The sequence below is a fragment of the Rattus rattus genome, chromosome X, assembly GCF_011064425.1.
Source record: "Rattus rattus isolate New Zealand chromosome X, Rrattus_CSIRO_v1, whole genome shotgun sequence".
Lineage (NCBI taxonomy): Eukaryota > Metazoa > Chordata > Mammalia > Rodentia > Muridae > Rattus > Rattus rattus.
Window position 1 is genome coordinate 22,414,438 of NC_046172.1, and position 13,498 is coordinate 22,427,935.

At 39.5% G+C, this 13,498-nt stretch overlaps 1 protein-coding gene across 1 annotated transcript; it reads right to left on the minus strand.

The window, feature by feature from the left end:
* Nucleotides 1-1,941: 1,941 nt before the first annotated feature.
* Nucleotides 1,942-2,472, minus strand: LOC116889253 (ferritin heavy polypeptide-like 17). Its single transcript, XM_032890403.1, has one exon. The coding sequence runs from the start codon at nt 2,470-2,472 to the stop codon at nt 1,942-1,944; it is 531 nt and encodes a 176-aa protein (XP_032746294.1).
* Nucleotides 2,473-13,498: the final 11,026 nt, after the last annotated feature.

Genomic DNA, 13,498 nt, shown 5'->3' on the forward strand with positions numbered 1-13,498 from the left:
GGTTAATCACTAGGGTTGATTTGGTTGATCTGGCTGGTTAGGCAGATGTCCCTCCCTCATCACTCTAGGTGCTCAGTTGAAGAGGACAATCTTTCCCAAATAGAGGTGGACCAATCTTTTGATCACAGTACATGAGTAGCTGCACTTCATGCTAGAACTCTCAAACAAGCTCTTGAAAGGTAAAAGTTTTAAGGTTGCCTCCCCGCTAGACAAAGTTTCAGAAAGAAAACTGGCTAGGCCCTAGAACTGTATGTTCCAGGAAGCCCCTCCTAGGGCTATAGAATAGGTAATTACATCTGCTGGTTCAAGCAGCTTCTCCCAGGAGCTAGCAGACCATAAAGTTAAACAATCTTGAGAAACAGGGAGTTTCTCCTTGTGATTTTTCACTGGTATTCTTGTGATTTTCAATGACACCACCCCTGCCCCTTGGGTTGTGGCTTCTTCCTTTAAATACCCTTTCTCCCAGTCTCTCGGGGTCGAACTACACTGCCCCTGCGTGGGATAGGAGTCTTGACCCCAGTGCACTGGTTCCTATCGATAAACCTCATGTGATTACAGCAAGGACGGTCTTGTGTGAGTTCTTCGGGGGTCACGTCATCCCGAGACTTGAGTGAGAGTCTCCCCACTCCGGGGGTCTTTCATTCTCAAGATAATATGTTATTGGGTCTATTCATATCATTCATATGTGAATAACTTTGATGGGAGGCTGTGATTCTGTCTATCACAAAAAGAAATGACATTCTATAGCCTAGCATGGCTTCCTATCATAGACTCATCTAGACACACAAAATCCTGTACACATCCATCCCTTAAGAATATTCATAACAACTTGTCTCTATGTAGAGATGTACGGCGAAGATTGTTTATGTCTGCCTTCATGCTGCTTCTCTTGGCTGCTCCCTCCTCACTCTGGTCTCCTCTCCTCTCTAAAACTTCTCCCGTCCATCCTTCCTTCTCGTCCAGTGACAGGCCTTGTTCTATCCTGTACCTGCCTTCACCTGCATAATGATATTAATCTACATATACATACTCATAAGTAAAAATAAATCTTTGTAAAGGACAACATGTGCTAAATTGAATTCTGAGGCAGGGGGCTTATGAACAGGAAACCAGGAAAGGGAATAACATTTGAAATGTAAAAGAAATATATCCAATAAAAACAAAAAATAATGAGTTGGTATAGATATATACATATATATACACACATATATATACATATATATATTCCTGAATGCTATGGCCAGTGTTATTCAACTGTAATTTAGGGCCTTATAAATAAGAAGTGACCACAATTTATATTATTAAATGTCATGGCCAAAAGAAAAAAAAAAGATTGTTTTAGTACACTTGAGCCATCCACAAGGAAGTTGCAAACTAGCCATGGCTACTGGAGAAAGAAATTTTCATGCCATCTTCCTGTAAATGTATGCAGTACAGTATGATAAAACTGAGTTAGGGAGAATAGGTAGAGGAGACAAGTTGAGGACAAAGAATTGAGGAAGCACAAACTAGTAGCTTAGAAAGGGGCATGGACCACTCAGGAAACAAAGAGCCCAGAAAGGTAGAGGGGAATTCCAAACAAGCATTTCCTGAAAGCCAAAGGGAGTGACTATTTTAAAAATGTAGTGAGTGCCTAGGAAGCGCAAGGCCCTGGGTTCGGTCCCCAGCTCCGAAAAAAAGAACCAAAAAAAAATATATATATATAGTGAGTGGCCATCAGTACCCAAACCATTCAAGAGAGGGGAGAACAGAAAAAAATGGTTCGAATTACATTACCAAGGAAATTCTCTGTTTTTGCTTTGAAACAAACAAATTTTATTGCAAACAGAAACAGAAAACTGGTGAATTTGCTTCAAAAATAACAGGAACTGACACCAGGTCTAATGACCAGAGGAAGACCCCATGGCTGTGGGGACATCCCAGTTCAGTCCAGTTGAAGCTTCAGGACAGGCTGAGCTTGTCAAAGAGGTACTCAGCCAAGGCTTGCTCCGGTGCTCCCATCTGGCGCAGGTTGGTCAGGTAGCCGCCCATCTTCTTGAGGACATGGACTTGCTGATCCAGACAGTGTTGCCCCAGGAAGTCGCAGAGGTGAGCATCACCCTTTCCCTTGGCCAGCTCGTGCAGGTTCAGCAGGCTCTGGTTGATGGTCATCTCCATGCGGAAGGCGCATTCCATGGCCCGGAAGCCCCCTTGCCAACTTTTGCGGTCTGGTTTTGCGATGCTGGGCAGAAAAACACGGCCACCACGCTTATTCTGCATGAACATAAACATCTCCGCACTGGCCTTGCAGTCGTGTGACTTACTCAGGAAGAATCGCTTGAAATTCTCCAGGGCCACGTCATCACGGTCAAAGTAGAAGGCCATCGACAGGTACGAGTAGGAAGCCTGGAGCAGCAGACGGATATGGGTGTTGACGGCCTCCTCACAGCAACGGTCATAGTTCTGTCGTACTTGTGAGGATGCTTCGGCCATGGCGGGCACTTGAACACAACCACAGTCTCAGCAGTACTTGTACCTGCTCAGGAGGGCAGAGCGGGCGCAAAGGGCAAGGGCCGACTGTCCAAAAGTCCCTCAAAGAGCGAAAGCGCCCCGGAGGAGCAGAGCGGAGGCCGCAGGCGGCTCTGAGGCAGCCTGGCGCGACCACGCCGGAAGTGATTGTTGGCGCCTGATGATGACGACATCATTTCAGCCTTCAAGGAAGTTCGTAATGTAGGCGGTGCATGTCAGAATATTTCTGCCTTCATCTGCTAAAGTAACTGAGTCATACAAAACAACAAACAAAAAACAAACAAACAAACAAACAAACAACAAAAACAACAACCGTAGTGAACTCACAGGAACATGAACTATGTGGAGGCACTTTCTAATTAAGGGGACCTTAGTCGTTACCCTATAGGCCGGCTGAGTTCATAGCCCCTCTTTCATCAGAGTTCAGAAGAGAGAAGTGGAGCATGCAACTGGGCAAGGTAGCACCTGTACTCCCAGCATTTAGGAGTCTAAATTGGGAGGATTGCTGTGAGTTTGAAGTTAGCCTTCACAGTGAGTCATAGTGAGCTCCGCGTCAGCATGGGCTACAGAGCGGAGGGACCTTAAACACTTTAAAAACAATTGAGCTCAAATAATTGCCAATTGATAACATAGGCAGCCCATTCATTTCTTTCTGATATGTCTTAATCTAACCCATAGGAATTAGCAGTTCTTACACACATACTATCCTAAGGTCCTGATTTATAATCCAACAAAACTTTGTCCTATTCATTGAAGTGTGCTTCAAAATAAAACAAGGGAAAAAACCCTCACAATATAGCTCCTGTCTTCTCACATGCCTGAGAGATTGCATCCCCATTGTGTGTTCTTTGTAATTTTCTTTCTTGGGTGTAAAAAGTGTTTAAGAACAGATCTTCGTGTAGACAAAACAAAAAGGTTTTTTGTTTGTTTGTTTGTTTTTTTTTAAAGGGGACGAGGATGTTGTTATTGTGGGAGGGATGTCTAGCTTTACACCAGAAGTTTGAGCTCCTCACTTGTCTCTAGAAAATCATTAGAAAACCGTTTCTTGCCACCAGTCTTTTCATTAAAAAAAAGTGTGTATAGGGCAGGGGTATCATAACACTTGCTGCAAGTGAAGACAACAAAGAGAAGTAATGAGAGGTTTGAATGTGACTTATTTGGTAAATTGAGAAGCAGAGAGATCTGCCCAATTTCACCTATTGCCAACAAAATGCACTTACATGTAGAGAAGTTATGTATAAGAATGTTTATAGCAAGTCTCTTATGCTGTATAACAAATGAGTCCCAAGCAAAAATTCATGCTTCTGTGGACCAGCCTTTAGCTTGGGTTCAGCTGAATTGTTCTATTGATTCAACATAACCACAAGTAGCTGCCCTTTTTCCCAGACCAGAACAGTGTAATTGAATATTCCTAAGTATGAGGAGCAGTCATAAGATAGCCAGGGATATTTAGCAACAGATAAGTGATGCAAAGCCATCTCTGGCTTTTGTATTCTTTCTGTCCATCTTCTGAAAAGTTCTCAGAGACTTGAAGGGGGTGATATAGATGTCTCATCTGTGGCTGAACATTCAAGCATCACTTACTCTTACCACTTTGATCATTATGAGCCTCTGCAGTTATTGCTGCCCACTGCAAAAAGAAGCTTCTCTAACAAAATCCGACAGCAGCACTAAAGTACAGGCATAAATATAGTTATTTGGAGGACAGTTTGACAGACATATCATGCCTATTTAGCAAAACAACAGCAATGCTTTCCACACTAGGACCTATGGCCTGCTCAACCATGGGCCTATTGACTGGGTTTACAGTATCAGATATGAATTCCCTCTTGTGGAGTGGTTCTCAAATCCAATCACAAAGTGATTGCTGAGGTTTTAGAAAAGACTCAGTGGGTAAGAAAATTTGATGTACTATCATGAAGAACTGAATTTGAATCCTTGGACCCATATGAAAACCTGAGAATGGCAGTTCAGGCCTGTGACCCCAGTACTGTGGGGAGCTGAAACAGGAGGATCATTGTATCTTGCTGGATGCCAGCCTAATCCCAGGTTCAGTAAGAGGTCCTGCTTTAAGGTAATATGATGGACAGCTATAGAGCAGGACACTCAATGTCCTCCTCTGGCCTCCATGCATGCATGCATACCCTGGTGCTACCACCTGCTTATACATGTGCACATGTATGACTCATACATATGACACAAAATTAAATAATAAGTAATTAAAATAAAAAAAAATAGTTGTTTACCACCATAACAGACTTAACACTATTGTACTAGGGGGCATATATTATTTGACTGGTGTATATTGTATGCAGGGTACACAGCTGAGAAAAACCATTGAGGGCAATTCTCCTCCAGCAGTCCAGAACTGTGAGAACTAGCCAGAAAGGAGAAAGTGCCCAGCTAATTTCCAGCTTGAGAGTTTTATGTCTTTTGAGCAGTGTGTGTGGTATGTTCACTCCTTCAGCAATAGGACATTTTTAAAATGATTTTTAAGGGGCTGGTAAGATGGTTCAGTGCTTACAAGTACTGGATGTTCTTCCAAAGGATCTGGGTTCAATTACCAGTGCCCATATGGTAACTCACAATTGTCTATAACTCCAGTTTCCTATGCAGGGCAAAGTACTCATATACATAAAATGAAAAAATTCTAATTAAAATTATTTTCAAGTTTAAAAAGTTTATTTTTAAAATTTGAACAGAAAATTGAGACATGGTCTTCCACCATAGCTTAATTGATAGACTGCTTAATATGCAGAAGGCCCTGCTTTGATTTCTCATACCTCCAAGACAAATAAACAAAACCCCCAGATAATTCATGTGTATATAATACAAAAATTTAAAGATATGAAAGAATGAACAGTAAAGGTTTCATTTCCCTTTTAATTTTCCAGATTTTTATTTCCTGTCTAAGATAGCAACTACTGCTGTTCATTGTATATTTCTGGAGATTTTTCTATATGTAGTCAACTAGTGAATATACTTTTTCCTTCAATAGTAAAGTAGTTTATACTGCTGAATATCATAACTACATAGAGTTATATGTACTCAGGCCTACAAATATATCTTTTTATATTCATACAAATATATGTGTTTATATACATAAAATAAAAAGTGTTCTGAGACTATATATACATTTTTAATCAGGACATGAAAATTTGTTTAAGTTAGAATTATATGTGATCCCCCATCTTAGTTTCCAAAGTGCTGGAATTACAGGCTTGTCTAAGATCTGTTTTTTTTTTTTTTTTTTCCTTTTTTTTCGGAGCTGGGGCCCGGACCCAGGGCCTTGCGCTTCCTAGGCAAGCGCTCTACCACTGAGCTAAATCCCCAACCCTGATCTGTTTTTTTTTTTTAATGACTGCCTAACATTCCATAGTAGGATTGTGGTGTAAGTTGGGAAGCTGATCTTCTAGTGATAGATATATAGATGATTTCTACCCTGTTGCTATTACAAACAAAACTTCAATAAAGAGTTCTCTACACACATTTCTTGTATATACTCAAGCATATGTGTTTATCCAATCTGAATTTCATTTGTTTTGATTTCTCTTTTGTGTTGCACTGTGAAGATCGGTATAATTTTGGAAGTAAGGTAAAGGAATAGAACATCAGAACAAAATTCCAAATATACAATCAACCCAGAAGGAGTAGAAGCAATGGTTAAAAGTTAGATTCCGGGTTGGGGATTTAGCTCAGTGGTAGAGCGCTTGCCTAGGAAGCGCAAGGCCCTGGGTTCGGTCCCCAGCTCCGAAAAAAAGAACCAAAAAAAAAAAAAAAGTTAGATTCCATGCCATGTAACTTACTAGTTCTCAGATTCCTCATTGAAAAAGGATGGATCGCCTCTCTGTGTTTTACACATGAATGGATTAGAATCTGGTGATACCTTTAAACAGCAGAGCTCAGATTGAGAATATCTATTGTGGGGTTGAAGAGACGGGTCAGCAGTTAGGATCCAGGGTTCAATTCCCAGCAGCCACATAAATGACTCACAATGGTCTATAACTCTAGTTCCAAAGCATTTGACACCATCTTCTGGCCCCAGAGGTACCTGCAGGCATGTGGTGTATATCAACCCACACAGACACATATAATAAAATAATAATATAACATAATAATATAATCTAATAAAAACCTATTAAAACAAAAAAAGAAAATATTCATCTTTCAACTTCCAGTTCTATGTTTTTTCTTTTTTTTTTTTTAAAATGTTTTCATTTAGATTATGTTTATTATTATTCTTTTTTTTTTTTTTTTTTTTTTTATTAACTTGAATATTTCTTATATACATTTCGAGTGTAATTCCCTTTCCCGGTTTCCGGGCAAACATCCCCCTCCCCTCCCCTTCCTTATGGGTGTTCCTCCCACCCCTCCCCCATTGCTGCCCCTCTCCCCAACAGTCTAGTTCACTAGGGGTTCAGTCTTAGCAGGACCCAGGGCTTCCCCTTCCACTGGTGCTCTTACTAGGATATTCATTAACCCATTTAGGTCAGAGTCCAGGGTCAGTCCATATAGTCTTTGGGTAGTGGCTTAGTCCCTGGAAACTCTGGTTGGTTGGCATTACTGTACATATGGGGTCTCGAGCCCTTCAAGCTCTTCCAGTTTTTTCTCTGATTGTTCAACAGGGGTCCTGTTCTCAGTTCAGTGGTTTCCTGCTGGCATACACGCCTGTATTTGCTGTATTCTGGCTGTGTTCTCATGAGCGATCTGCATTCACATTTTGATCATCCGCCTTGAGTTTCATTTGTTCTAGGCATCTAGGGTAATTCTGCCATTTGGGCTAATAGCCACTTATCAATGAGTACATACCATGTATGTCTTTCTGTGATTGGGTTAGCTACCAGGATGATAGTTTCCAGTTCCAACCATTTTGCCTAATTTCACAAAGTCATTGTTTTTGATAGCTGAGTAATATTCCATTGTGTAGATGTACCACATTTTCTGTATCCATTCCTCTGTTGAAGGGCATCTGGGTTCTTTCCAGCTTCTGGCTATTATAAATAAGGCTACATATGAACATAGGGAGCACGTGTCTTTTTTTTATATGTTGGGGCATCTTTTGGGTATATGCCCAGGAGAGGTATAGCTGGATCCTCAGGCAGTTCAATGTCCAATTTTCTGAGGAACCTCCAGACTGATTTCCAGAATGGTTGCAGCAGTCTGCAACCCCACCAACAATGGAGGAGTGTTCCCCTTCTCCACATCCTCGCCAGCATTTGCTGTCACCTGAGTTTTTGATCTTAGCCATTCTCACTGGTGTGAGGTGAAATCAGGGTTGTTTTGATTTGCATTTCCTTTATGACTAACGATGTTGAACATTTCTTTTAGGTGTTTTCAGCCATTCGCATTCCTCAGCTGTGAATTCTCTGTTTAGCTCTGAACCCATTTTTAATAGGGTTATTTGCCTCCTGCTGTCTAACTTCTCTATGTTTTTTCTAATACACACTTACAATGTCTTTCCTCACTGTAATATTTTTAAGAAAATTTATTAAAAATCCAAACTGATGGTTTTCAGCTCTGCCTTGCAAGTTGGTAGCATAATTCAGAGCAATGAAGAAACTGAATGTGTGTTCTATTTCTACTATAGGGATTGCAGAGCGAGGGAAAGACAGAGATGGATATTTTTTAAAGCTCAGCCAAGGGAATATTTGGCTCCCCTTTTAATAAAACATAAACTAAAGGTAGTGGTAGTGGCTGCTCTCTTAGGCAGAGATGCACATGGCTAAAAAGAGATTGGATAATATTGTGAGTGGAATAAGATTTTCAGGAGAACTTTGAGACAACAAACTGAATAAACAGGATGCTTTAAAACTGCTTTGTTTCAAAACAAGGCTAGGGGTTTGTCTCAGTTGTTAGAATGCTTGCCTAACACACATGAGGCTCTGGTTCGATCTCCAGTCACTAATCAAACTAGGTATGGTGTGTATGTGTACCCTCAGTACTTGGGAAGTGAAGGCGGGAAGTTGACAGTGATTCCTGATTACAAAGCAAGTGTGAAGGCAGCCTGAGTTATGTGAGAGCCTGTCTCAGGTAAACACGAAGGGGTGTCCTATATATTTTACAAAGATAAAATGGCTGAGATTCACACACTCAGGCCTTGCTGTGGCATAAATGCAAAGCATAGGTGAAGTCAGCTGCATGCACGCACATTTGAATGTCTTCAGAGAATGGCCATTTTAGGCTTATTGGGAGAGAGAATGGGAGTGAGGCAAAGAAGCAAATGAGCCAGGACTTGTGAGACCAGAGACTTGAAGCCAGAGTTGAGCAGTACAAAAGGAAACCTATCAGATATAAGAGCACACAGATCCAGAGTGATGTAAAGAGCATTGATGCTGCTATTTAATGTCTTTCTGCGGTTAATGAGTCAGTAACAAAATGGGGTCATTTAGAAACGTTTATATGGTAGGAAACATAACTAACACTATAGTGAACAAAAACATTACCGTCAAGAGGTTAGAGCAGCACTTCTGGGATTATTTCTTCAACTTTCCCATGCAAGGGCACTTTGTTGGCATAGTGTGATTCTCTGACATTTTCTCCCCTGAGTGTATAGAGTGGCTTTCATAGTCTGAGCAAACCAGTCTATAAAGTACAATCTAGGGAAACAAGGGAGAAAGGTATTCTTGTGTTGGGAGAAATATTCCTAGGATCAACTAGGAGACTTTACCTATGTCCAAATATGTTTCTCATTTTATCAGTAATATATGATGGGTGAGAGTAGACAAATACATATGTGTGTCTTCTCTTCTTCTCACATATTTATGTGTACATACATATATGTTAGTGTGTGTGGGTACAAATGCATGCACGGTGGAAACCAGAGTTTGATGTTGGATGTCTTCTTCCATAATTTTCCACTTTATTTACTGAGGCAGGCTTTGTTGCTGACACCACAGATTGCTAATTTAACTAGTCTAGCTAGCCACTTCTCCCTGGGGATTCCTTGTATTCATATCTTGAATGCCAGGATAAAAATCAAGCTGCTATATCCATTCAGCTTCTGCTCAGATGCTAGGGATGCAATTTGTGTCCCCATGCCCAAACACTCAAATGCCTCTGAACTATTTCTCTCTTTCTCTTTCCTCCTCCTCCTCCTATTATTATTATTATTATTATTATTATTATTATTATTATTATTATTATTTTCACATAGTTATGCAGATTAAACATTCTCCAGTCTGATGCCAGCCTGGAATTTTTTTTCACACTAGGTATGTGCCACCATACCCAGACTGTTTGATCTTTTGATATAGTGTCTTACTATGTATTCCAAGCTAGCCTGAGAGTTGCTTAAGAACTTGGATACTGACTTTTTATTATATTTTTATTATTTAAAACGATTTTAAATATATTTTGATCACATTCTTCCCCTCCTCCAAGTCCTTCCAGATCCTCCCCTCCTACCCAACCAACTTTAAGTCCTTTCTCAAAAGCCAAACAGAAACTAAATACAACAAATCCCCCAAAAAGAAGAAAAAGATCACCATAAATTAAGCATAACAAAATGGGAGCACCAAAAACACACACACACACACACACACACACACACGCACACACACACACACACCACGATGCGCATACACACACACACACACCCTGTAGTGTTTGTTATATGCTAGTCAACTACCCCTGATCATGAGTTATGTCCTGGAGTGGTTGATCTACCCAGTATCACGCCATTAGAGAAATCTGATTTTTTTCTCTCCTGAAAGGTACAAATGACCGCTCAGTTGTTAACCTTCACACTAGTGGCTAGGTTTTCACTCATTCATATTATATATTAAGATTAAATAAAAACTATTACATCAATTTTAGATAAGACAAACAGAAGGAAAAGAGACCAAGAGAAGGCACAAGAGTCAGAGCCCCACCCATTCACACACTCAGGAATTCCATAAAAACACTAAACTGGAAGCCATAATATCTATGCAGAGGACCTGGTGCAGACCTGTGCAGGCCCTGGGCATATGTATTGCCCCCAGTCTCTGTGAGTTCCATGAGCTTTGTTTTGGTTTTAGAGGCCTTGCTTTCTTAGTCTTCCATCCCTCTGGTTCTTACACTTTTTCCAACTCTCTTCTGTGAGTTCCCTCAACCTTGAGGAGGGAGATTTGATGGAGAGGGCTGAGTGCTCCAAGGTGCGTCATGCTCTGCATAATGTCTGGCTGTGCGTCTCTATACTTGTTCCATATGCTACAGGAAGAAGCTTCTTTAATGGTAGCAGAACAAGTCCTTGAATTCATGGTATTTCTCCATCTCAGCCTCTTTAGTGCTGCAATTGCAGGTCTATACCACCTTGTCTGGCTCAATTTAATTTATTCTTAGAAACCTTGCCATGAAGTGTAAAGATGTTGGACTTTTAAAAAAATGATTAATTTAAATAAGAATGTATAATACATTCTGTCCATACCTAGGATTTTCAAACTAGTTTCATAGATTAAAAAAAAATATCAAGTCAATGGGGAGGATACTTTTCTTTAAGACCTATGGAACGTAAATGCATATAGTTCATACATACAATATAACATTACAAGGAACAATAATATTGGTAGGGATGGTAAAGGAGAAGGCAAAGGGGTAAATTTTCAGAAGATGAGTTCTTTGGTTTATACTATTTTGAAAATTTTCAGTTTGGGAGGGTGTGTGTGGCAATTTTGTACTCTAGATATAATTAAATAGCTTACCAACCACTTTCAAGGTAAGAAAAAAAAAAGATAGACATGAGAGCGCTTTGAAACAAGTGAAGTTGTATGTGCAGTGTGTAAAAGCTAAAGGAATTCAAATTGTAACCCTTCACCCCCGCCACTTGGCTCTCTGTGCAGAGCAGAACATTTGGGGCTCATTCAAACATGATCACCAATTCAAATTTGTTCCATATGACATGCTCTCACAAGAAAATGAATGTTGAGGGCAATTGGTGAAGCTGTATCACTTCTTGTAGAATATTTGCTGTGTTTGGGGAATGAGAAGATCAATAGATTGGGCGCAAGAGGGAGTCAGTTCTGAGTGATACAATTTCTCCAGAGTCATTATGACGAAAAGTCACTAATTGAGCACTTGTTACACGGCACATAGCTGTACCTGGGAGTGGTGAGCAGGGGACTGAGTGCTCTTGATTGGGTTTTCATTAACCACAGTCACCCATTGAGGATAGTCACATTGTCAACCTAGGCCAAATGAGTGTATAGAGAAGAGGAGATAGCTATCCTGTAGGCTAGTATATGTGTCTATCATGACATACCTGTTGTCTTTCGAATTTCTTGGAAAAATACAAGTTTTTAATGTGTGTATGTGTGTGTGGGGTGTTAATAGGATGTATATATAATTTTATTCAGAGAATTAAGCCATTGTGTTTCTTATAAATACTGTACTGAAAGTAATTGATGGTTAACTGCTGCAGCAAAGATTCTTCAGTATCTAAGAGACAGACAACCCTCCACATCACAGAACATGGAACAGTTACATTAAAGCGAAAGATGTGCTTATGTAATTGTCCCTTTTCGTTATCCAAACTGGCATGCCTCATTGTTCTCATCAACCTGGTAAAGGCTCTTGGCACTATCCATTGGCTCTATCCATCATTAGTATCAAACATATCTCAAATTATTTTTTAGACAGTTAAACTTAGTACTTTCCCCCAGGAGTTATTGATTCATTGTCCTTTGCCAGGCACTGATTATATGTTAAATACTTTGCTTAATTTTGTGAAAAATTTTGAGTCAAGTCAAAAATAACATTCCCCTCAAGGAGCCCGCAGCCTAACAGGTAATAAGATATATGAAATAGTTTTGAAAGATAAAGTTTAGTATCTATACTATTAAAATGTTACAGGTGGCTATTTCAAGAAAATATTTGTTAATGTCTAGTAAATACTCATTTCCTTTAAGCTAACAATTTAACATTCTTATTCTAAGGATCCTTGAGCCTTTGAAAGTCCACATATTGATTTCAAGTGAATCCCATAAAGTGTAAAACCGTATTATATATATTTGATTACTTTATTTTAAATAGAACATCCTTGAACAATCTATTAGTATTTTTTAGACAGAATAAACAATCTATTTATTTAAGGATGTTTACTGTAGCATCATGTACAACAGTATAAACTAGAAAGAACTCAGACCTCAAACAACTGAGAATTAATTAATTGTAGTACATCTGCACAATGGAATTTATACTTCTATTGAAATGAGACATCAAAAGGTTAGCGGCATGAAAATATGCTCACAATAAATGTGTATTACAACTGTATTCATGGTTTGCACTCAATTACAACATCATTGAAATGTCCAAGGGAATAATACAAAAAATGTTGACAATGATTATCTTGGTGTATGGTAGGATTAAGAATGAACTTTTTAATTTTTTTCAATGCTTCTCAATGTTTCTTCAATGAGCATGGGTCATTTCAAAATTGGAAAAATGTTAATGTTGTGTGAGAACGAGTGGAAATATGATGACCTATAGTGGGATACTTCATTTAAATTTTTGTTTTATTTGAGACAGGTCTCACATTTCTTGGGCTGCCCTAAAACTCCTTGTGTAGCTTATGATGAATAATGCCTCCTCCTTCCACTGACACTCTAGCCATGTACCACCATGCCTGGTTTGTGTCGTCCTGGTCCAGGGCCTTATGTGTGTTAGGCAAACACTCTTCAAACTGAACTATATCAACAGGCCCATATGATGCATTTTAAAAAATTAGAATAGACTCTTAGAGGAGGTGTTTTTTTTGTTTTTTTTTTTGTTTTTTTTTTTTTGTTTTTTTGTTTTTTTTGCAAAACCTCAAATCACAGCCAAAGCTTTGACCTTCTGGAGGGACTAAGAAAAGGCCATTGGGAGAGATGTTAGAATTCAAGGAGAGAACATCATGTAGAAACTGAGATGGGATTACACTTCCCAAACGTTTGGTTCAGAGAGCTCTGGGCCTCTTTCAAGGAAACAGCAATATAGGAGTGTAGGTCAACTCCCCAAGCCTCTTGAAAACTCCTGT

Bases quoted from the DNA above. Each gene is read 5' to 3' on its own strand.
- LOC116889253 (XM_032890403.1), bottom strand. From the start codon at position 2,472: ATGGCCGAAGCATCCTCACAAGTACGACAGAACTATGACCGTTGCTGT.